At 41.4% G+C, this 26,249-nt stretch overlaps 1 protein-coding gene across 2 annotated transcripts in view; it reads left to right on the forward strand.

The window, feature by feature from the left end:
• The first annotated feature begins 492 nt into the window (after positions 1–492).
• LETM1 (leucine zipper and EF-hand containing transmembrane protein 1) overlaps positions 493–26,249 on the forward strand; it is a 70,217-nt gene continuing 44,460 nt past the window's right edge. For both annotated transcript variants that reach the window (XM_074951827.1, XM_074951826.1), the window contains exons 1-3: positions 493–768; positions 6,906–6,963; positions 15,042–15,495. In XM_074951827.1, the coding sequence (XP_074807928.1) occupies positions 690–768; positions 6,906–6,963; positions 15,042–15,495 (591 nt within the window). In that variant the 5' untranslated portion in view covers positions 493–689. The remainder of the gene's footprint in view (positions 769–6,905; positions 6,964–15,041; positions 15,496–26,249) is intronic.

A 26,249-nucleotide genomic window follows, 5' to 3' on the forward strand; every position in this document is an offset into this window, starting at 1 on the left:
AAAGTCTGCAGCTTTGGAGGCATGGCCCAGAACCTGAGTCTGTCTTGCAGCAAGCTAGCATATCTGCCTCAACAAAGCAGGGTTCTGGAGTCCCAAGCTGGCAGGGAAAAGGGGCTCAGAGGTCATTTCAGCACATCAGGTGACAGTCCTAAGGCGATCTCTGTGACCAAACTCATCACAAGCCCCTAAAAAGGGCTCTGTCAGGTTTCCTTCAAGATTGAGGGATCTAAATGGCTTGATTTGCCCCATTTGTGCTAAAGAATACATTTCCTTCTAACACAATGCAATAATACTAATCAGCTGGGGTCACTTGAGATGGATTAGATTACAAAAGGGTAGGATCCCATTCCCACGGCAGGCATCAGTATCCACTGACTCTAAGGCTACTGTTATGCCATCACCTGCCTGAATCCCCTCCCCTCCCCACCACAGACGCACAACTAAAACTACAGTTCCCAGCCTGCAGCGCTATTAATTTCCGAGCTGCTCTCGAGTTCCCAGCTTGCAATGCGACACTGGGATCCGTAGTCCAATGGGAGCAGCAGGGGGCAAATATCGCCGGCAGTCGGTCACCTCGCGGGCGGCGCTTCTGTTTCCGCGTTGAGGCGCCGCAGGATTCAGGGACATGGCCAGGCCGGGAACCTGACGTTAACCTTAGCGTCACCTCAGCCACCGGCGCGCGAGAGAAGATGGCGTCCATGCTGCTGAAGAGCTGCAGCCGGCGGGTCTGCTGCCTCCCCAGGCCGCTGCGCAGGGAGCCCAAGTGGGGTAAGGCTCGGGCCGGGGCTGGGCAGGCGCCGCAGCGCTGGGCCCCGGCTCGCCAGCGTCTGTGGGACTCGAGCCGCCGGCTCCCGAGTCCCCAGCCTAGGCCCTGGGGCGAGGAGCACTGGGCCTGGCGGGGCCCTGCGGCTGGGGGAGCTGGCTACGGGCCTGACCGTTCGGGGGACAGTGATTGCGGGGCGGGCGGGGGCGCGGGGCGAGGCTGCCTCCCTTCCCTGCTTCCAGAGATCACCGGGTGTCATCTGAGCAGCCCTGACTTCGCGTGGGTGACGCTGTTGGGCGCCCGCGCTTGGTGATCTCATCCTGCCTCTTGATCTCTAGCGGCGGGGAGCTCCTGTCAGTGGCCCGGGGCGGCGTCCTCCCTCCACGCGTCTCCTGGGCCCGTGGCTCCCTTTATTTCTCTTCGCTGAAGCCTTGGGGTGCTCCTGGGCTGGCAGGTCATCAGTGCTTTGCTTTATCGCTAGCTCTTGTGGCTGGAACCTCCCAGAAGTTTTTTCCTTTGTATAAACTACTTAGTTCCTGCTCTGCCTTGTCATCCGCTGTATTTGGCCTTTGAGTTAAAGTGCCGTTGGCTTTAGTTTTCAAGGCGTTCTTTTTTTCAAATAAAGTGGGTTCTTTGTCTAAGCTACATATCCTGAAAGTAAATAAAAACCTAACTGACTTCTTGCAAGTAGCAAATCAGCCTTAAAATTGAGTACAATGAAATCTGATGTGCTTATTTTGTTCTAAGAATTTGGCAACTGATTGAGGTTTCCCAAATGAGGAATCCAAATGTTTGTGAAACAGTCAATAACTTGTGACAGGTTAGTTCAGGGGGGTGGGCAAACTTTTTGGTCCGAGGGCTACATCTGGGTATAAAAATTGTATGGCGGGCTGTGAATGCTCACAAAATTGAAGGTTGGGTGCAGGAGGGGGTGAGGGCTCTGGTTGGGCATGTGAGCTCTGGGGTGGGGCCAGAAATGAGAAGTTCAGGTGTGGGAGGGGGCTCCAGGCTGGGGTGCAGGGGTGTGTGAGAGACCTCCAGCTGGGGATGTGGGCTCCAGGGTGGGGCTGGGGATGGGCACTTTGGGGTGCAGGAGGGTGCTCCGGGCTGGGACCGAGAGGTTCAGAGGGTGGGAGGGGGCTCTGGGCTGAGGCAAGGAGTTGGGGGTAGGGGGTTCAGGGGTGCAGGCTCCAGGCAGCACTTACTTCAAGCAGCTCCCGGAAGCAGCGGCATGTCCCTCCTACACGGAAGCGTGGCCAAGTGGCTCTGCACGCTGCCCCATCCGCAGGTGCCACACCCACAGATCCCAGCAGCAATGGTAAGTCACCCTCCAGCTCCTACGTGGAGGCGCGACACCGGCCATGCGGCTCTGCATGCTGTCCGATCCGCAGGCGCTGCTTCTGCAGCTCCCATTGGCCGCGGGTCCTGGCCAATGGGAGCTGTGAGGGATGGCGCTTGGGGCGGGGGCAGTGTGCGGAGAGCCCCCTGGCTGCCCCTACGCCTAGGAGCTGGAGGGGGGACATGTCACTGTTTCCGGGAGCCATGTGACAATCCCCCGACCCTGCTCCCCGGCTGGAGTGCTGGAGCGGGGCAAGCACCTGACCCTGCTCCCCGGTGGTAGCTCGAGGGCTGGACTAAAAGGCTTGACAGGTTGGACGCAGCCTGCGAGCCGTAGTTTTCCCACCCATGGGTTAGTTGCTTTTAACTGCAAAAAAGATTTGGTTTTAGTATTTGTGAGAGGGGCTAGCTTGATAGCTGTGGAAGCTTCAGTATTCTAGCCACAGGACATACAACAGTAGTGCAAGATTTCTTGCAATGCTTTACCAATGACCTTCAATCTTGAGCTGGAGGAATCAGTCACCATGAATGAAGGTTAAATGGCTTTGCCAATTCAATTCATGACCTTTGCTGAAGTTGCCAGTAAAGCTGCCACTTGTGATTGGACGCTTTCTTTAATGTGGCATACTGGCCAGCAACAGCCATCTGATATAGTGGTCTCTTATAGTTACTGGTCTTTGCTCAGATACTGAAGTAAAGGATGTGATATAAAAACTAAGATAGATTTGGGCTGAATTTGAACTTGTTGACATGGACAAAAGGTTGGATTTTATTACCATTACTTTGTGCCATTCAGTCCTTCCTACAGCATTCTAAATCTTCAGAATATAGGAAATATGTTTAATCTGTAAACTAAGTTACAAAAGGGTAAATGGGCATACCGCTAGTTTCTATGGCATAGCAATATTTTCTCACAATGCTAATTGATTAGAATATTTCATGTTGGATGAGTTTTGATGTAAAAATTGCTTTAATAACACAGTTTGGCATAACTTAAAAACTCTTCAGGTATTCTGTAGGTGCCATATACGCTCATAGATTAAGGCCAGGAAGGGGCCATTGTGATCATCTAATCTGACCTCCTATATAACACAGTCCATAGAACTTCCTCAAAATAAATCCTAGAGCAGATCTTTTAGAGAAACATCCAGTCTTGATTTAAAATTGTTAGTGATGGGGAATCTACTATGAGCCTTGGCAAATTGTTCCAATGGTTAATTACTCTCACTGTTAACAAATTACATCTTATTTCCAGAATGAATATGTCCAGCTTCAGCTTCCAGCCTTTGGGTCATGTTATACCTTGCTCTGCTTGATTGAAGAACCCATTAGTAAATATTTATCCCCCATATAGGTGATTATAGACTGTAATCAGGTCACCCCTTTACCTTCTCTTTGTTAAGCTTGAGCTGCCTGAGTTTATCGCTATAAAACAGGTTTGCTAATCCTTAATCATTCTCTGAACACCCTCCAATATATCAACCTCTTTCTTGAGTTGCGGGCACCAGCCTTGGACACAGTGTTCTGACATCAGTTACATCAGTGCCCATCAAAGGTAAAGTAACCTGCCTACTCCTACTCAGTAATTCCCCTATTTATGCATGAAAGGATCTTGTTAGCTCTGTCGGCCACAGCATCACATTGGGAGCTCATGTTCAGCTGATTATCCACCAGGACCCCCAAATCTTTTTCAGAGTCACTGCTTTCCAGTGTAGAGTCCCTCATCTGCATTCTTTGTTCCTAGATGTATACATTTCCATTTAGCTGTATTAAAATGCATTTTGTTTGCTTATGCCTAGTTTACCAAGTGATCCAGATCACTCTGAATCAATGACCTGTCCTCTTTATTTACCATTCGCTCATTTTTTGTGTCATCTGCAAGCTTTCAGTGATGATTTTCTATTCTAGGTCATTGATAAAGGTGTTAAATAGCATGTGGCCACAAACTGATCCCTGCAGGTTTTCACTGGAAACACACCCACTCGATGATTACATGTTCACAGTTACATTTTGAGGCCTATTAGTTAGCCAGTTTTTAATCCATTTAATGTGTGCCAGATTAATTTTATATTCTAATTTTTTAATCAAAATGTGTGATGCCAAGTCAAATACCTTACAGACGCCTAAAAGTATATTACATCAACACTGTTACATTTATCAACTAAAATTAGTTTGACATGATCTGTTTTTTATAAACCCGTGTTGAATTGCATTAATTACATTACCCTCCTTTAGTTCTTTTATTAATCAAGTCCTGTATCAGCAGCATGGATTGATGTCAGGCTGACAGGCCTATAATTACTCAGGTCATCCTGTTTACCCTTTTTCAAATCTGGCAGATCATTAACTTTCTTCCCGTCTTCTGGAACTTCTGAAGTGCTCCAAGATTTATTCAAAATCAACAGTCCAGCAAGCTCCTCTGCCAGGTCTTTTAAAACTTAGATGAAAGTTATCTGGACCAGCTGATTTAAAAGGGGAACGGGGACACAGGCAGGCTCTACTCCGTGTCCCCCTTCCCAGTTGTGATGCCGCAAACGCTCTGTGGCATCACAGCTGGGAACAGAACACTGGGGAACAGACTCTATTGGCACATAGAGGTAAGCCTGACTGATGCGAAGGGCTATGGAATATGCTTACTTGGAAACTAACCCCAATAAACATTGCGTTGTTTGCAGTTTGGACTTCTGGTCTTTTGCTGCTTGCTGTCTGCATGACAAGAACCAGGGAAGTGTGAAGGTGGAGGGAAAGCCCTCTAACACTTAGCTACTGGAGCTGGTCAGTGTTTAGGGAGAGGAGGCTGAGCTGGGACCCAGGATACCCTGTAAAAAGTCATTGGCAAGTGTGGACGCTCCCACAGTTTTTGCTCAAAAAAGGGCCTTTTTCCACTTTAAATGGCAAGTGTAGACATTGCCTAAGCCTTATTAAAGTCAAGATATACCACATCTACCCCTTCCTCCCCCCCCCCGGCTTGTTACCCTGTCAAAGAAAGTTATCAGGTTGGTTTGACATAATTTGTTCTTGACACATCGATGCTGTTACTTATCACCTTATCTTCTAGGTGTTTGCAAATTGATTGCTTAATTATTTGTTCCATTATTTCTCCAGGTACTGATGTTAAGCTGACTGGTTTGTAATTCCCTGGTTTGCTCTTATTTCCCTTTTTATGTATTGGCACTATATTTGCCCTTTCGCAGTCCTCTGGAATCTCTCCCGTCTTCCATGACTTTTTGAAGATAATCGCTAATGGCTCAGTTATCTTCTTGAGTATTCTAGGAAGTATTTCATCAGACCCTGGTGACTTGAAGACATCTAACTGGTCTAAATAATTTTTAACTACTACTTTCCCTATTTTAGCCTCCCTTTCTTTTATTTGGTTATATATTAATTTTTTACAGCTGCCTTCACTTTCCCTTTAAACCAGCAGACCCTTCTTCCTCAGTTGTGGGGTTATGGCTTCTTGTAAGCTGTTGTTAAATGATTCTTAATTATCAGTCACAGTTTTCTGACTAAATTCTTCCTCCCTGCTGATTTATTTTATTATTGTTTCATGTGCTTTTTCAGCTGGAACATACCTCTGTTGTTAACCCATTGTTTCATGACAGAAATCCATTTATAACAGTTTTGTTTGATCTTCGATCCACTTTAATCTTAGTTCATCTTGTTCATTCAGCAAGTAAGTAGTTTAAGTGCTTCTTAGAATCTTAAGTATTCTTCCAGTAAAGATCAAGGCTTTAAGTACCACAGACTTATACTTTTGGAGTTATTATTTTCATGATAGACATTTTTCAGTTGAATTTTAAAAAGAAAGACATAGTATGTAAGTTCTTCTGTATCTGAAGCCTTTTTTAGGGTGTGTAAATTTTATAAGGTTTCATGTCCAGGTTCCTTCCCTGCTCTGAACTCTAGGGTACAGATGAGGGGACCTGCATGAAAAACCCCCTAAGCTTATTTTTACCAGCTTAGGTTAAAACTTCCCCAAGATACGAACTATTTTACCTTCCCTGGACTTTATTGCTGCCACCACCAAGTGTCTAACAAATATAACCAGGAGAGAGCCCACTTGGAAACGTCTTTCCCCCCCAAAATCCCACCAAGCCCTACACCCCCTTTCCTGGGGAAGGCTTGATAAAAGTCCTCACCAATTTGCATAGGTGAACACAGACTAAGAGACTAAGGTGCCACAAGTACTCCTTTTCTTTTTGCGGATACAGACTAACATGGCTGCTACTCTGAAACCTTTTTGTAAATTTTAAAAGTAATCCTATCATTCTTATTACTGGTTTTACAGTAGGGGAAAATTGTTTGTCTACAGCTCTTATCCAAATGGATGCTTTTCTTTCTTCCTAAACAGGTAATCCTGGTTAAGGTTTTCTAAAGGGGCAGTGCCAAGTACTTTAAGCTGCAGATGTTCTCTTCGCAAATATCCCAATTATATTTATATGGGTGGTTTTTAATGCCCTGGCAACAAGGAGCATGAATCTTCTTTTTTCCTTTCTCTTGGCCTAGATTTGGCTAGTTCTCATGCGTTGCACATTGCTCCAGGTCTGAAGTTGCACATGAGAAGGGACTCTTCAGATCTAGACACACTTCCAAAAGTTAAAATGAAGAAAAATTAATAGTGTTGTATAACCTTTAAACAACCTACAGTTTTGGCCTAACGTTCTGTACCTGACGAGAGTCATTTCTGAAGTAACAATTGGCCTTTTAAAATAATTTAGTTCATTATTAACATTATGGGTGAATTGTCTTCCTAAATTTCAATCTATTATTTGTTTTATTTGTTGTTGTTTTTTTCTTTTTTCAGGTAACTTGGGAGACCGTGCTTGTCTCAGTTGTGTGTCTCTGAGGTTGATAAACCATACGTAAGTAACTGTAAACATGACAATTATTTTTGTAGTCTTTTAAAACGCTGCCAAGCTATCCTAAAAGCTTTAATACATCATAATGGAACATAGTTACCAGTCTGCTGGACAAGGCACACAATTACTAGCCACAACCCATATTATAGAGCCACAAAGTGAGGCCCAAGAATAGTACCTTAGTCATATGCCTATTATGTTACTTAGTTTCTTTTTCTCCCAATCTATCCTCCTTGTCTTATGCCAATGGAATAAACAAGCACTGTTTTTGTGAAAGCAATAAAAAATGAATTCACTTCTGATGATCAATTGCAAGTGATACCACTGGAAGTGGAAACTCTCCTTCATAACACTGCTGGTCCACACTCCAACATTTACATATGTGTATGCGACAGTGGTCTCAGTTGGTTTTGAGCAATAGTTGATAGGGCCCTACCAAATTCACGGCCCTGAAAAACGCGTCACGGACCATGAAATCTGGTCTTTTGTGTGCTTTTACCCTATGCTGTACAGATTTCATGGGGGAGACCAGCATTTCTCAAACTGGGGGTCCTGACCCAAAAGGGAGTTGCAGGGGGGGTCACAAGGTTATTTCAGGGGGGTTGCGATATTGCCACCCTTCCTTCTGCACTGCCTTCAGAGCTGGGTGGCCGGACAGTGGCAAGTGTTGACTGACGGCCAAGCTCTGCAAGCAGCAGCGCAGAAGCGAGGGTGGCAGTACCATACCAGGCCATCTTTACTTGTGTGCTGCTGCTGGTGATGGCTCTGCCTTCAGAGCTGGGCTCCTGGCCAGCAGCTGCCACTCTCCAGCTGCCCAGTTCTGAAGGCAGCACTGCCGCCAGCAGCAGCACAGAAGTAAGGCTAGCAGTACTGCAACCCCCCCCCCCCGCAATAACCTTGCGACCCCCTGCCGCCACAAGTCATTTTTGAGTCAGAACCCCTACACCTACAACACCATGAAAATTCAGATTTAAATAGATGAAATTATAAAATTTGTGATTTTTAAAATTTTATGACCATGTAATTGACCAAAATGGACTGTGAATTTGGTAGGCCCCTATTGATAGTTAAAGGGCAAGCACAGTTCACTTTAGCCCCACATTCAATAGACCAAGGCTATATGTAACCTGTGTTACGGTCCTGGCTGAATCCTTCAAGGGGGATGGTCATTATTGCACTCAACCTTTGGGTCCTGTGCACTTCCCAAGCCTGCTAGTTCTGGGCAGAATCCAGTCACTGTTCATAACTCAGGGCTTCTAAGGTACACGCCTAGGTGAAGACCTCCTGTCTTGCGCCCTTCTGTACGATGTGGGACTCCACGGGCCAACTGTCTTGGGCCCAAAAACCAATGCTGACTTCTCCCAAATCTTCCCAGTCACTTAGGCTCCCCAGAGTTCTACCTCATTGATTTATAGTTTAACCCCTCAGGGATCATGTGATATGTAATGCAAGGAACACAGGCTTTGCACAGGAGTTTCTTAGCCACAATAACTTTTACTCTTAATGCATATAAGAGTTACATATTTTTAGGAAAAACAACAAAGCCTATACAGTGTCCCCTAAATCTGAGCTCACCCCTTCCTGTGAGTCCTAAGCCTCTGAAAATGTTGGATGGTAGGCCCTCTCTTGTAGTCCTTTTGTTGTCTGGCAATGGACAGCCAGTGAGAATGAAGGAGGCTAGAGCAGTTCTTGCCCTTAGGTAAGATTTCTGCCCCCTCTGTCAAGTAACCCACCAATCAGCTGCAGAACTCCAGTCAGGTGGTTGGCTTGGAAATTCCAGCCCCTTGGATCCAAACTAGGAAAATCCAGTTCACTCCAGCCCACTCCTATCTGTAGTAAAGCAATCATTGTCTTGGGGTAAAAAGAAAAGGAGCTACAGCTCACGAAAGCTTATGCTCAAATAAACTGGTTAGTCTCTAAGGTGCCACAAGTACTCCTTTTCTTTTTGCGAATAGACTAACACGGCTGCTACTGTGACACCTGTCTTGGGGTAGACCCCCTTAATTGGAACACAATCACAGTAAACATGTCTTGTGTTCTGGGAGGTATCAAGAATTAAAAGAAGCTGCCCTGGGTCTGTCCTTGACAACTTTAGGAAGCTATGGTTACATGCTCAAAATGTAGGTCATATTCTTCAGTAAGGTGGCTATCAGTGGAAGGTCACAAATTTTATATTTTTATACCTACATACACCAATCTGTCATACCCTCATCCTTCAGTTCCTCTCTATCCATCTGCCCAAGCTGTCATAAAGCCAGTGTCTTCCTGTCTCTGTCATTTATGTAAATAATTGTAACCAGTTTATAGTAATGTGTAATATACTCAAGTTTTAGTTTTATAGGGGTTTTTTTGCGTGTTGCCCAAGATGGTAGATCTGTCTAGGAAAAGAAGATTTGAAATGTTCAGAAAAAAAGTACTTTGCCAAAGGCTGTGATGCCTGCAAGGCCTCTCCCAAAAAGGACCAGAAGGATGGAAAGGCTTGAGTCTAGTAATCCTCCAGTCTAGGAGAGCTTCTGTTTAAAAATAACACTACTCTTCCCAACCATCAGTAAGGCTGCAAGTCTGTCACGGAGGTTGCAGAAGTCATGGATTCCATGACTTTCTGCGACCTTCATGATTTCAGCGGCCAGTGTGGCTGATTCCTGGGCAGCTAGCCTTGGGGACCGCTGGAGCACCAGAGGCAGTCAGCCACTGCCACTGGAGCAGGGGCCAACTGTCAGCCCCGGGAGCCCCCCAGAGCCGCACCATAGGATCAGCTAAGGTTTAGTCGGGGTATTTATCGTAAAAGTCATGGACAGGTCACTGGCTGTGAATTTTTGTTTAGTGTCTGTGACCTGACTATCACTTTTACTAAAAATACTCTTGACTAAATCTTAACCTTAATCATGAGTAGTGTTGGCACAAAGTCGTCATCTGTGCTAAAATCAGATGGTAAATAACCCCTTTCAGTCTGGTATTTTGTAAATGGTGGCCCTTAAGGAAGTACTGAACTGCATTCCACCAATTCACAATATCAGTTTTTTGGATGGTGCCAGTGGTTGACCACACAGTAAGAAAGTGGTACTCTGACAAGGATTACATCAACAGACCTAGACAGGACACTGACATTAGGGTGCTGGTTTGATTGGTCGATCAAAATTTCCACAAATCTCACCCTTTGAACGTTTTGGTGGAGAGTGTGTTGGGGGGTCTTAAAAAAGTCACTGGTGTTGTCATAAATATAAAGGGAAGAGTAAACCCCTTTAAAATCCCTCTTGGCCAGAGGAAATCTCCTCTCACCTGTAAAGGGTTAAGAAGCTAAAGGTAACCTCGCTGGCACCTGACCAAAATGACCAATGAGGAGACAAGATACTTTCAAAAGCTGGGAGGAGGGAGAGAAACAAAGGGTCTGTGTCTCTGTCTATATTCTGTCTTTGCCGGGGATAGACCAGGAATGAAGCCTTAGAACTTTTAGTAAGTAGTCTAGCTAGGTACGTGTTAGATTATGATTTCTTTAAATGGCTGAGAAAAGAATTGTGCTGAATAGAATAACTATTTCTGTCTATCTTTTTTGTAACTTAAGGTTTTTGCCTAGAGGGGTTCTCTATGTTTTGAATCTAATTACCCTGTAAGGTATTTACCATCCTGATTTTACAGGGGGGATTTTTTTTTTATTTCTATTTACTTCTATTTTTATTAAAAGTCTTTTTGTAAGAAAACTGAATGCTTTTTCATTGTTCTCAGATCCAAGGGTTTGGGTCTGTGGTCACCTATGCAAATTGGTGAGGCTTTTTATCCAACATTTCCCTGGAAAGGGGGGGTGCAAGTGTTGGGAGGATTGTTCATCGTTCTTAAGATCCAAGGGTCTGGGTCTGTAGTCACCTAGGCAAATTGGTGAGGCTTTTTACCAAACCTTGTCCAGGAAGTGGGGTGCAAGGTTTTGGGAAGTATTTTGGGGGGAAAGACGTGTCCAAACAGCTCTTCCCCAGTAACCAGTATTTGTTTGGTGGTAGCGGCCAATCCAAGGACAAAAGGGTGGAATATTTTGTACCTTGGGGAAGTTTTGACCTAAGCTGGTAAAGATAAGCTTAGGAGGTTTTTCATGCAGGTCCCCACATCTGTACCCTAGAGTTCAGAGTGGGGGAGGAACCTTGACAGGTGTGAACTCTGATCATCCCCATGATCACTTGGATACAGTCAGGTAAAATTTTCTGCAGTGCAGTTGCTCCCCATCTCTGGCACTATATGGATGCATCCTATATATTATGGAAGCTAGAGTTCTGGATTAAGCTGTACCATCACTGAATCTGTAGGGTTCATAGCTCCTGCTGGTCAGTGGGAGGTCATTATAAGAAACTTGCTAGCAGTGGGGCTCTGAAACAATGTCCTGAAAGAGAAAAAGGAGTTATTTGCAAACAGTAGTTCTTGTTTTTTGAGTGTATTGTCTCTGCAGTGCCACTCTGATCCTTTCTTCTCCCCTCTGCTTATGCACCAAACTAAATAGGGTTTCCACAAAGAGAGGAGAGTCAGGTATTATATATTTGGTTTTTTGAATGTAGGGCTTCAGGGAAAATCATGCACCTCCTAACTTCGAAGTGTTCTACAAATGTAATTCTAACATTTAATTTCCTGTTGTATGGGAGTCTTTTCCATGCCTCTGTTTTCTTGGTCCTTTTTGGACCACTTGTATTCCTGCTATACTTTTTGAGATGTGGTACCCAAAATTGAACATAGTATTTAAGGTGAGGGTTACAATCTAATTAGATAATGGTGTTTAAATTTGCTCACTTTTTTTGACCACTCCTGGGCACTGATCAGATATCTCCATGGAGCTGTCCATAATAACACTAATGTCGGAGTGCTTAATTTAGAATCGGTCAAATGTGGATTAATAGTTCAAATGTTCCTTTAAATGCGTGTTACCTTGCACTTTTCTACATTAAATTTCATCTGCCATCATGTTGCCAAGTTTTATTTGGTCCTTTCTCAGCTTGATTAAATTTAGTCATCAGCATATTTTACTTGCTTGGCTTTTCTATTCCTATACTAGATCATAAATAAATACATTAACATCAAACAGATACATACAACATCCAGATCCTTTGAACAACTCACTATAAGCCAGTTTCCACGTTGAAAATAGACCACTTAGTTTTACTCTTTTCCTGTATCAACAAATGTATAATCTGTGTTAGAACTACTCCTGGGGAAATTCTGCACCAAAAAATTAAAAATTCTGCCCATAATATTTTAAAATTCTGCATACGAGTTTCAGTTATTTTGGTAATATATTTCAAAATACCTGTCAAGAAGTAGGTCCATAACAATACGGAATAAAATAAATAAAAAATTATTTATTAAAAAAAAAAAAAATTCCCGCAGGAGTAGAGAGTTAAAGAAACCCCTATGACAGCCCAGTTCCGGTTTCTCTGTTATGCTTTTGTTGGGCGCCTCAATCTGGGTGTGTCACACGTGCCAGCTGGAAACATCTTGGGAGAAAACTCTACCCCTCCAGTCTCAGACACCCTCACCCCAACCCCACCAGAGCCGAGCTGCGGGACACCCACACCTCCCCCTCCATCCCAAACACCCGTACCTCCTACTCCCCAGGGCCAGTCTGTGGGGCTTCTCCCAGCCCAGACACTTGCACCCACTATCCTCCAGAGCTGAGCTGCAGGATGCCCCCACAGCCCAGACACCTGCACCCTCCCTGAGCCCAATCATGGAAACCCCCTCAGCCCAGACACCTGCACCCCCCTCCAGAGCCCAGCCGTTTGGTGCCCCCCAGCCCAGGCAGCTGCATCCTCCGAAGAGCTTAGCCATGGGGCGCTCCCCTAGAGCCCAGGCACCTGCATCCCCTACCCCGTAGGCCAGCTGGGGGATACCCCCCAGCCCAGATACCCAAACTCCCTACCCCCCCCCCAGAGCCCAGGGATCTAGAGAGACAAACAGCCTGTGATGCTGGGTTCCAGGTTTGTACGGAGTTTCTTGCACACCACCTCCTTCCTTCAGGATGTGCTGGGAACCACAGCTGCTTGGAACCCTCCAGCTCTCTTTCCCACCCCCACCGGCAGTGTCCTGTATTTGTGAGCTGGAGAGTCAGGCTCCGCTGGATCCAGTGGCCCCTAGTGGCAGCCAGCATCTCCGTAGCACCAATTCTGCAGGGAAAAAAAAAATTCTGCACAGAACATTAATTGTGCAGTGGCACCGAATTCCCCCAGGAGTATAGAACATCTCACTTTGTTGCTGTTTAGTTTCTATCCCTCATTAGACCCACATTTACCTTTTCCATACAGGGACCTGGGGTTCCCATTTAACTAATTCCATAAAAATGCTACCTTGCAAGTGATGCTAGGTAGTTGTTTTTGTTTAAAAATTACACAGGATTAATTTATTTAACTTCCCATAATTTTATTTTTTGTATCTTAAGTACTTAATCACAAGATGTCAAAGGCTATTTATCTCTTATCTTCTCTGTAGAAAAGCTGTGCTGAAGAGAAAACTTTCAGTTACAAAGAATAGCACCAAAAGGTTACCATTAACCTCTTTTTCCCACACACCTTACAAACAAATCTTCAAATGTCACCTGTGCATTAGATTTTGGTTAGTTTTAATTATATGGGAAGTTTGAAGCGTTTGTTGTTTTGTTACTGAGATCATTAAGGACAAAAGTGTGGTTTGACACAAGTCTTACAGGACCCATTTTAAAAACTAATTTTAACTGGTGAACTAATAGATTTAATTATAAATTTTCAGAAAACTCATTCTGTATTCAGAGTAAGTGGTGGTATCTTTGGGAGGATATGCTTATTCTTCAAGAATAACGCAGTGGCTGAATTCCCTGCTTTAAATGCAAAACTCAACTTAGCCTGAACTGTAGAAAACTGCAAATGACTCTTCCATAATAAAATATTAAATCATAGTGTAGGACAGTGGTTATACTAAACAATTTTGAAAACATTTTCATATGTTAATAATGGGCAGGGGTGGGCTTGAAGAAGTTGTCTTGGGGAGTACCATACCCTGGGCACCATCACAGATTTGTCATGATCTGTTATCCTGAGCTGTGATGGTTATCAACTGCCTCTCGGGGATTCCATCATCCAATATAGTTCATCACATACCAAGTTAAAGTACAGTTCTACGCTTCAAAAAAAAAAAAAAAAAAAAAAAGGGCAGCACTACAGGAATCCCAGTTCATGTCTCATTGATTAATATCAAATTTGCTTACTTTATAAGTAGAAAGAAAAGTTCTTTCTGCTAGCCCTGAAAGTTTAAGCTGGGAAAAATCAAAGCTATTTCAGTCCTATAATTTAGCAGGGGTGACTTTGTGCATGAGTTTCAGTTAATGAAGAATTAACTGCACTTAAGTTAAACGTTACATTTACTACTTCAGTGTTCCAGATGGTAAGAAAAGTGCTAAAGTACAAACCTGATTGCATTTAGGGAGTGGTTTTAATTTTGTACATGTAATGAGGACTTTTGGAACAATGCCTTTATGTTCATTTTCAGAATACATTTAATTCCTCTTTCAGAAAGGAATCAAAAGGGGTTAATGAAATAGGAGTCTGTTGTCCTATACAGACCATCGATAAGATTGAGCTTGCAGTTTTAGCAGACTAAATATCTGCTGGAGAAAGAATGTTAGAGGTAAAGAGATGATAAAGGGGTAAATTTTAAGTAGGTTTATCTGATACTAATTTCCTTTCTCCCCCTTAACCCTGCGTAGCAGCTTGTACTTTGTCTTTGTGTGCCATCCACAGAGTATAGGAGATATGAAATGCTTTAGATAAGTTACTTCTCACTGATTTCTAGTTTTACTTCTGCACTTAGCTTTCTAACCTAAATTGAAAGCATTATGGTCACTGTTTTTTCTCACGTTTGAAATTTTGAAACAAAAGTCTTTTTCCTCCCTTGAAAGTAGTTTACAGGAAAAGAACCTATAAGTAAGTTACAACGTTGTGTATATAATCACTGTTTTCAAGTGATAGCGACATACGCTTTTTGATCTTCATAGTTGTGATTTTAAACATATAGTAGAACTTCCTCCTTTAGCACATATTGTTGGATCTCTTAAATGCCTTTTTCTTTCTTCCTTAAAGGAATGTACACTTCAAATATTGCACTAGTGTCCACCCTGTTTACCTTTACTCCAAGAAAGATCAGTACAGTTGTTTGACTAAAGGACCTGAAAAAATGTACTTTAAAGTTGTGAGCTCTCCTGTCTCATGGACTCCACTTGCAAGTTTGGGCATTTTGGGGCCCCAATACCTTCCAGTACGATGGTGGCATTCTTCACATCCCCATAATGATGACTCCATGGTGGAAAAGTCACTGAAGTCTTTAAAGGATAAAAACAAGAAGATGGAAGAAGGAGGCCCTGTATATAGTCCAACAGTAGAGGTTGTTAAAAAATCTCTTGGACAGAAGATTGTGGATGAGGTGAAGCACTATTATCATGGCTTTCGATTGTTATGGATTGACACAAAAATTGCTGCAAGAATGCTCTGGCGAATACTTCATGGCAACGTTTTGTCTCGCCGGGAACGGAGGCAGGTAATGAGTACATGTAGTCTGTTCTATTTACTATTGAGTGATTAGACTCCTTGCCTGGGTTAAATTGAGTGGGTTCCTTGTCTTTTTTTTTTTTTTTTTCCTTTCTATTTAGAATCAATACAGTTACCTCTAGCATCCTTAGTTAAAGGAACTTTATCCAGTATCTGATGCAGCCAATTGAAAAAAAGACTGAGGTTTATTCATATCACATAAACAGTATCTGTATTTATGTGTATGTTAATTTATTTTAGTGAGTCTCCCAAACTTAGGACTACGGAGCTAAATTGGCGCAGTTGCAATCAATGCAGTGGCACCGATTTAGCAGGTCTAGTGAAGACACACTCAATTGATGGGAAAAGTATTGTATCGTATATCAAAAATGAACATGGATACAGAAGCTGCAGCTGTTCTATTCAATAGTTTTTTTATATCAATTTTTAATGCACTTATGCAACGTACAGTAAACATTTCTTCCTACAAAAGGGACATCTTTTATTAGTCGTCAAAATATAATTTTTAGGTTTTTTTAATGTACAAAAAGTAATTATGCAATACTGGGGACCAATTGCTTACCAGAAGTTATGTTTGAAAACCAAGCTATTTGAACTATTATAGTAGATGCTTTGAGTGTAAAATGGATAAATGCATATTTTATTTGTTCCCAAACAAAATAGACTAATTTGAAAACACTTGGAACCACTTGTGGGAGCTATGATTCAAACCAGAATAAATCTTAACACAATTTAGAGGTTGATGTTAAGAATGTTTCCCATTTTGCTTGGATTTGAAGGTATGTTCTTGACTCTGAATTTAAACCAGGCTTGTAGCTTTGATTTATTTTCTTAACTGTTTTTAGTACAATGACTGAAAATGGACAGGTTCTTGGTATGTAGCCTAAAAGGAGATGATTTAACTAAATTGTAGTTTTTCACCCCAGATGGGACCTGAACCCGCAATCTCTGACTTAGAAAGCCATTGCCTTATCCATCGGGCCCCTGGGGCCCAGTTGTTATATTTTGTGACTCAGAACATATAGTAGTACATTCTCAGACATACAGAATGTAGAAAACTTTTGTGTCAAATAATGCATTGAATGTCCTTAAATGATCTTGTTTTGGTTTTCTTCAAAGTAAAAAAGTGCATTAAGTTTGTTTGTTTTTAAATCAAAGCTGTCTCTTTATGACAATAGAGAGCCTACAGGAGGGCAGTGTTATGCTATACCTGAACAGGGGAGGCAGGTAGACTGAGAGTGTATTTGGTATAATGTCCTTTTAAATATTTTGTCAGATCAGTGAAGCAGCTAAATAGTCTTGACATCGTGTGTTTCAACTCACTTAAGAAATATCTGAAATAATTTTTTAGGCTATAGGCACATGTAAGTCACGTATTGCAGTACTGGATATGTGTTAGAATTCCTCTTGGATTTCTTTCTTTTCAGTTTTTGGCTTCCCATGTACAAATCTATGAAGGTTTATAGGTGTTGTTTTTTGTTTTCAAGAACTTGTGAAAGTTGCTCAAAGAAAAACTAATCCTATTTGTAAGGATCATGTGTTCAGTGAGGGGCACTAGTGGTTTTGTGAATTACTGGTTGACAATGAGTTGTTTCTTTAGTTTTAAAAAGTTTCCCATAAAACCCTGAACCAAAGATTTATATATTAAATTGACCCAGGGTCTTCAACTTGTACTAAAAGAATATTTAAAAAGTCTTAAAGGGGTGAATTCAGCTTAAAGTCTTGCCTGCTGTTGGCACAAAAAACAGGTAAGATTATTACAACTGGAAGAGATTAGAGAAGAAAAATCTTTTAGTTCATTTAGTTACAATACCGGACCCTCGCTAGAACGCGCATCTATATAACGCGAATTCAGATATAATGCGGTCACGGCCATGGATCCCAAATTTAAGTACTGTACAGTACAATTTTTTTGAGTAAACCTGTGATAAATCGACCGCTGAGTGCTCTCCTGTCGACTCTAGTACTCCACCAGAACAAGGAGCACAAGCACGGTTGACAGGAGAGCGTCAGCTATTCACATAGCTGAAGTTGCCTATCTTAGATGGACCCCAAGCGGTAGAGTAGACAAGCCCTAAGACGATTGCTGTAGGCCTAGAACGCCATACAAATGTAATGTAATAAAAATTTACAGGTACAGTATTTATCTTTAGAAAGATGTCAAAATGTCTGGGAAAAGGAAGGCTTACTCGGTGCAGGAGAAATTGGATGCTGTTGAACGACTTAGGAATAGCGAAACCCAGGCAAAGATTAGCTGCGATATTGGCATTAACGAGTTCACCTTTCGTGGATGGCAAAAGAATGCTGACAAGCTTGGAACTTTCATTCAGGTTCTGAATGTAGATCATGGCCTTCAAAGAAAATGAGCCCGTTTAGTGAATGATATCGATCTTGATTCTGCGGTGTACACGTGGTTTGTGCAAGAACAGCAGAAAGGCATTTCAATCTCTGGTCCGCTTATAGCCATGCAAGTGGAAAAATTTGACCGGGAACTTAATGGCGAATTCAGCAATTTTTAAGGCGAGTTCAGGTTGGATATGGCGATTTCAGAAAAGACACGAAATCTCTCAGATTGCAGTTTTGGGAGAAAAACGCTCTGCTGATGCCGATGCTGCGCAATCGTACCCTGCGAAGCTGAGGGAAATTTTACAGGCAGAGGGTTACTCAGAGGAACAGGTTTACAATGCAGACGAAACAGGAATTTATTATAAAATGTTGCCTGATAAAACCCTGGCTGTCAGAACAGATGAACATAAAAAAGAAGGATATAAACAGGCAAAAGATCGCCTTACTTTACTGTTTTGTGTGAATGCAAAAGGCAAGCATAAATTAAAACCATTGTGCATTGGAAAGTCTCGCAAGTTTCAGTGCTTTCATCACATAAATGTGAATTGCTTACCGTTTTCATACAAGAACTCCAAATATTCCTGGATGACCAGAGAGAATTTTGAATAATGGTTCTTCACCGAATGTATCCCTTCTGTGCGAAAGCATTTCCGGGCAAAACACTTAAAAGAAAAGGCCGTTCTTTTGCTAGACAACTGTCCAGCGCATCCTCCGGCCGAAAGACTCAGAACCCGTGATGGTAAAATATGGGTTGAATACTTACATAAAAACACGACTTCCAAAATCCAGCCGCTTGATCAAGGTGTTATCACCATTTTTAAGCAGCACTATCGACTGAACTTGGTACAACAAATGATAGAAAACGAGTTGTCTGTCACTGATTTTCCTGAAGAAGTTGACTATAAAAGACTTTGTCTACATTGGCCACAATTCCTGGAATTTATTACACGCTGAAACGATAAACCGCTGTTGGATTTGGTGGGACTGAGAGTCGTTTGGCCACCCACTCCTGGAAGAAAATGAAGAAAGCAGATCACAGTCTGATGAGGAATACAACGTCGAGGGATTTACAGAGGAGGAAGTTGGAAGAACAGACATGGAGTGGATGCAGGAGCTGTGCCAGCGACTGTTTGGGCTCGGGGTGACTGTTCTGCCACAAAATATCGAGTCCTGGATAAGAGGCGATGATGAAGCAGAAGAATTTTATCCTGTTGCTGAAAATCTAACGGATGACCAAATCCTTCAGGCAGTATGACCAAACAACATTCCAGAAGTTGAAGAATTGGCCTTCGCCGTGGAAGAAGAAGAGGAAGATGAAGTGGATTGTTGCAATGTCCACTGCGACCATAGCCAGCTTAGAGACTGCTTTGAGATGGTTTGAGATGCAAGATGTTGAGCCTATAAAAATTATGCAGCTACGTAGTCTTTTACAGTTTGCTAAGCGGAAGTGGCACAGCAGCAAGAAGCAAAAGCAACTCACCGACTTTTTTAAGAAAACTAGACTAGTTTATTGTAGTGTCTACTTTAAGCCTCTAATAAAGCAACACTTTTTTTTTTCTCGTTTATTGTTTCCTTCAAGTAGGAGTTTATTTTCTAAGGTTTTCTATACTTTATGGATGTGACATTTACTGTATACAGTAATTTCATTTTAACGCGGTCCCCGCTATAACGTGGTACTTGGCATGGATCCCAAATCCCTCATTCTAGCGAGGGTCTGGTGTAATAGTACCTAGCTCTTATACAGTGCTTTTCATCCATAGAACTGAAAGCACTTTACAAAGGAATTCAGTATAATTATCCCCACTTTACAGAAGGGGGAACTCAGAAAGGGAGGTGATTTGCCCAAGGTCAACCAGAAAGCTGGGTCAGAACCAGAGATGGAACCCAAGTCTCTTGAGTCCCATTCTACTGCCCTGTCCACTAGGGCACATTGTCATTATTTCCATTGTGTAATCTAGTTAGTTAGTTTTTTTTCTCTATTTGTATGTGAGTCTTTCCTACAACAAAAAGAGTGAAAAGCATTTTTTTAAAATAGGGAAGTGTAAATCACAAAAATTGGTAGGCAGAAGGGGGCTGCAGCTGCGGGTACCTCTAGTATCTACTACTTTAACTCATTTTTTGAAATCAGCTAGGTTGAGGAGATGATGCCTCTGAAGTTTTGTAATTTAAACTGTTATCTAGTTTGCATGTTTTGCCACACTGGTGAATTGCATACAGTTTTTTCTTAGAGAGTTAAGGGCACAACTCTGAAGGTGCTCAGTGCTTCTCAAGGTTAGGCCCTTAAATGCCTGATAGAATGAAGTTCACTTTAGTGCAGAGTGCCTGCACAAATGGGGTGGATCCATGCTCCAATTATGCAGCACCTTTAAGGAGCTTTCTGCAAGGTTGTAAGTTTCATCCAGTAATGAATTACTTTGAAGTAGAACTTTATTTTAAACTTTAACTGTAATTTTCTATTAGTATTTAAGAAAATGTTTAAATGATGGGATGGATGGTCTACAGAGGCAAGAATTAATCACTTGTGATGCTAAATCTTCAAAGAAAATAAATCATACATTTTAATTGAAAGAGCACTTTGAAAAGCAAAAGCAGTGTTCAAATTAAAACGATAGCTTGGAAGTTTTCAATCAATAAGTTGGATTTCAGTTTATGTTGGTGCTTCTGAATCTTTAGAGAGATGTTTTCCCCAAAAACAAATAGGAGAATATAGAAGGAGGGCGTGCATGGAGGTAAAAATAGAGAATTATCTTGGTAGCTGGTGTTAGGTGTGAGGAGGAGATGCCACAAAGAACAACAATGGAGAACAAAAGTATTAAAAATACACAAATTGACATACACATTCTGCATTGACCGTCTAGGTTATAGAATCGGTCTTATTCCAGCACAAATTATTATTATTTATTATTAATTATTTTATTTTTAATTTCACATTATATTGAAGGAAATACTAGAATCGTAGATAGAATTCTGGCCTTTTCTGACTTCAGGGCTGACCCCAAGACATTTATTATAACACTTTGTCGCCCAGTAATGGTCCAGGCAGGTGTCAAGCAAAAATAATGGCACGTTCTGGTTGGTGGGTAGCTTGTAATTAGTCATTATGTACCATCTTCCTCGTGATATTTTCCTGTGGAATTAAATTTTTTTTTAAAGAGAAATTTATTTTATATCACTTGGCTGCCACAGAGGTAGGCTGGGGTGTCCTTTTTTCTTTTTAGCAGGTGGCAAATAATTGCAATCTGCTCTTTCTCTGGTTGTCTTTTTCCTCTTTCCCTTTCCCCTTGCAAATGTGTACATGCCATTACTTCCTACAGGCTCTCATTTTCTTATCTCACCAAGAGTAGCAGAGGTAAAGCACCTCTAGAAAAGTTGTTTCACACGAGTTTTGTATTTATTGCTATACAAAGAAAAAGCAGATTAAAATTTTGGTAGTGATTTTGATTTATGTGATACATTGATGTTTTAACTAAGATTGCAAAATAGAGGGATTAAATTATTAAAAACCATGACACTCTAGCACTTAATCCAAAAAGTGAAACAAGTCTAGGAATAGGTCGTCTTAACTTTTTACTGGTTCTCATGTTGGTGGCATGTGGCTAACATTGTATAAAAATAATGAACAGAGGAGGAGTGTAGTACTCCTGAAGGTGAACTTGGAATGCTCTGCCATCAGGATAGCAGTATATTTTAGTCTTTTTGTAAAAAAATAGATCAAATGAAATAAAACTGTCTTGATAGCAGCTTTCAATTCCTGGAAAAAGGAAACCTGTTTATTCAGTAAGAAAATTAAAAACCTTTTTTAAAATTCAGTGCATTAAGATTGTTGGGGAAGAAAGTAGGGCTTTAATTACTTTCACATGCAATGGTTGAGAAGCTGTAAAAACAAAATTAACTCTTTGAGAACTGGCATAATTAAAAGACCCCAGTTGAGTAATGCAGACACATTCTTTAGCACCCCAAGAGTAATCTGCCTAAAGGTACTGATTAACTTGTATTAATTTTCCCTTTATCAGCCTGCATGACAGAATCAGCAAGTGGAACGCTTCTTATAGTAGTTTAGTTGAGGGGTTTTGGGGCGATGTGGGGGCCTTGAGAAAATAGTAATAAGGAATCTTGGGGCAAAAATGAGTTTATTCTTAAAGCAAGAATAAAACACAGCTCGCTATATTCAGAGTCTTCATTGTCTAAACTGCACACGCTACCATGATTACATGCACGTTTGGTAATCTTGTGCAAAATATGAAAATAACCTCATTTTCACATGTAGTTGCCTTAATTGTATGCATTTTTTTTGTAGCTAGTTTTAAAAAAATCAGTAGAGCCCTGCAAATCTGCAGCTATCCACTTAATATCTGCAGACCATGTTTGTGGATCATGGATTGGATGCAGATACAAATTTTGTATCCGTGCAGAGCTCTAAAAATCAGGCTCCTGATGAGGATACTAAAATGTTTTAAATCCGTGGTATAATCCCATCTTTGCTAGATTAACAAAAATAAATTCTATATTGTGGTAGTTTGCATATATGCATAATATTAGTGCGTACTCATTGTTTTTATCTGTACATCTAAAACTATTCACAAAGTTGGATATTGTCATTACCTCTGTTTAATACGTAGAGGGAAACTGAGTGACAAAAGTTGTAACTTCAGTTAACATGGTAGAACTAGAACCCAGCTGTCTTAAATCCTGTATCCTATTCATAGGACCACACTGCTTTTGACATGTTAAAATATGCAAATCAGGACAGAAAGTTAGAAGCACTGCTGTTGAAAGACTGGTCTTGTCTTTAGGTAGCTTGTACAGGATCGGACTGAGAATATGTTGTTCCTAAGTGCTGTTGTCTAGCCGTGATTGAACTGTGCTACTTGCAGTGGATTGGTGATCTGGTGCATTGCCATGTTTTTTCCTTGTCTAAGCTTTTATCTAAAGTGTACTTCTCTCACATGAAAGGCCTTGTTTCACACAGGTTTTTTGTACTGCTGTAAGTTACTTTTTCACACTGACACAGTGTGTTTGTAGTTTACTCCAGGGGGAATTCTGCACCAAAAAAATAAAAAATTCTGCTCACAATATTTTAAAATTCTGCATATTTTTTTGTCAAAATAATGCAATATAATCAAGTTGGTTTAAATAAATTACCAAAATAATTGAAACTCCATACAGTGGATGGAGAATGGGAGTGGGGAGCATTGGAGAAAATCACCAAACCCCCTATGTCTAATAGTAATGTAGCTAGTATTGATCCTTTACTTCTAGTTATTAGTCAACAAATATATGCAGGGATATGCTCAGTGTTGCATCATAGGCAATTGAAGAGCAAGAGAGGGCTGGGGACTCAAACTCATAATTTATACTGGCTACTGGCCATTTCCAAAAAGGTCAGTAGCAAACAGTTCATGGAGCACATTTTGATAGGAAATTTTTTCATTCCAAAAATTTAAACCAGTTCTAACCCCTAAAGCACCATAAGCATTTCTAAGGTTATATTGTCCTTTACAGTAAGACTCCTTTACACCACTCTGGCAATGTAAAGGAGCCTTAAAATGTTTACATCTGTTTTATACTCCTTGGGGAATTCATGAAGAACAATGGGAACAATTCACTAAGCAGGCAGGCTGCTATATTTGGCTCTGCCTGGGGGAACAGAGCCTGTCCTACACCTACCTCTTCAGAAACACCCCAAAGCCCTTCCCCTCCACACCGAGCATGCCACAATAGACTGCCCAGTCCCCCTCTCTCCCCCTGCCAGTGGTGATTTACATATCTACCAGCTGCTCTGGGTATCCAAACTGACCTGCCTGAACTGCCGGGGTGGGCGTGTGACCGCTCTTGTGGCTTCCCTTTTCTTCCCGGTCAGAAGACATTTTTCTGCGGGGAAGCAAATAAATCTGCAGGGGCTGTGAATTCTGCACATGCACAATGACACAGAATTCCCCCAGGAATAGTAGTTGGATTGCTACACTGGTGTAAAAAACTTCAGTGTAGAAAAGGCCTGATTTACAAAAAGGCACTCTTTGCGGTTTTAAAATACAGCTTTGTTTTTTCATTATATGGAGCTAGAGACAGTGAAGGAATGTCAACTAGAAATATGCTTTGTGGTACATAAGTATTTTGCTGAAATGCAGTAATCTAACCATCTAAACTTCTGGATGACCAATTATCATAAGATTAGAACCAAGGGACAATCAACTCTTTTCACATACTTTCTTTAAAACTTATTCAACCCTTTTAATGCAGCTTTTCTTATTTCTTTAAAACATTTCTTAAAATCTAGTGTGATTCTGACTAATATAAAATTTCAGGTTGGTCAAACAGGTTTCAAAATCCCGCTGCCAGATTATACAAAACTCACTGTTGGATTTTTTTTTTTTTTTAAGTAAACATTTTATGTAACCTTAAACCTTAAATCTCTTGACAGTCTCTGGTGAAATCTTATCTTCACACCAACTGACAAATTAGTTATATTTCTGCCTCCCCTTTCCTTCCTTTCTGGAAGCAATTATGAACAGATATCCAAGTAACCTGACCACATTAAGAGCAATAGTAACATGGCTAGGGCAATCAAACTATTGCTCGTGTAAAACTGTCAAAATCCTGCTTTTGTAGAGGCTAGTGAACTTAATCATGTGTGGAGATCAGTTGGGCCAAACCACATTATAACTAGCACAAATTCTCCATTGTTATACTTGGACTTAGGATAGGAGATTTGGATTTCACCTTAAACAAACGTAGATGTATATGTACAAAGAGATTTTAATGAGTTATAAGCATAAATTTTGAGTTTTGCATTCTTTTAAAGAGAATAAAGGAAATAATTCCATATGTACTGTATCTGAATTTTCAATTCTCTCTCTCAAGTATTTTCCTTTACTTAGAACTTTTAAAGCTTTGCAGTGTTCATTAACCTTCCATTTTGGGAATTAATAAGTCCCTTTTGATCCTGCAGACAGTAGATCAAAACTTTCAAATTTGGATGTTTAAAATTTTCAGGCTTCTGAATAAAAATGGTCTAACTTTTAAGTGTTGCTGAGCACGTGCTGCTTCCAAAAGGATCTTACAGTTGAAATTTCAGTCAGATCTAGGAGAACTTTTGCAAGTATAGCTGTAATGGTATACTAGACCAGCAAAGCACTCCTTGTGTGGACGCAGATTATACCAGTGTCATAAATATAAAGGGAAGGGTAACCACCTTTCTGTATACAGGGCTATAAAATGCCTTCTGGCCAGAGGCAACATCCTGTTACCTGTAAAGGGTTAAGAAGCTCAGCTAACCTGACCCAAAAGACCAATAAGGGGACAAGATACTTTCAAATCTGGGCGGGGGAGGCTTTGTTTGTGCTCTTTGTTTACGTGGTGGTTCTCTCTTGGGACTGAGAGAGGCCAAACAGAAATCCATCTTCTCCAACCCATCCTAATCCAAGTCTCCAATTTTGCAACCAGTATAGGTAAGACAGGCAAGGCGAATTAGTTTATCTTTTGTTTTATGTGAATTTTCCCTGTGTTAAGGGGGAGGTTTATTCCTGTTTTCTGTAACTTTAAGATTTTTCCCAGAGGGGGATCCTCTGTGTTTTGAATCTGAATACCCTGTAAAGTATTTTCCATCCTGATTTTACAGAGATGATTTTTACCTTTCTTTTTTTTAAATAAAATCCTTCCTTCTTTTAAGAACCTGACTGATTTTTCCATTGTTCCAAGATCCAGAGGTTTGGGTTTTTGATTTTTGTAACCAATTGGTTAGGATATTCTCAAGCCTCCCCAGGAAAGGGGGTTTGTAGGGCCTGGGGGGATATTTTGGGGGGAAGACGTCTCCAAGTGGTCTCTTTCCCTGTTCTTTGTTTAAAACGCTTGGTGGTGGCAGCATACTGTTCAAGGACAAGGCAAAGTTTGTACCTTGGGGAAGTTTTTAACCTAAGCTGGTAAGAATAAAGTTAGGGGGTCTTTCATGCAGGTCCCCACATCTGTACCCTAGAGTTCGGAGTGGGGAAGGAACCCGGACAACCAGCCAAACTGCACTTCAGCTCTATAGCTTGTTCCAAGACACCTTGCTCCTCCATCCACAGCGAAACAACTGGTATAGGCAATAGCACGGTTTTCCCAGTGTCTGCTCTGGGGACTTTTGCTGGCACAGCTATTTTGGTCAGAGATTATACCTTGTCACACTGCTGACAAGCATAGCTGTAGTTATCTGTGAAGTCAGTAGTGTAGACCTGGCCTTCAACCTTTAATTGTAGATTTAGAAACTGACCTACAGTGCCAAGTACCTGGATTGCTTAGTCAGTAGTTTTTCATCGAGGTATATACTTCCTGTTCAAGGTATAGTTCCAGACTCCAGAGAAATATTTTTCACATTGCAGGAACAAGTAAATACAAAGATTTTGCGGATCCTGGTGGTCT

Source organism: Natator depressus, chromosome 4, assembly GCF_965152275.1.
Source record: "Natator depressus isolate rNatDep1 chromosome 4, rNatDep2.hap1, whole genome shotgun sequence".
Classification (NCBI taxonomy): domain Eukaryota; kingdom Metazoa; phylum Chordata; order Testudines; family Cheloniidae; genus Natator; species Natator depressus.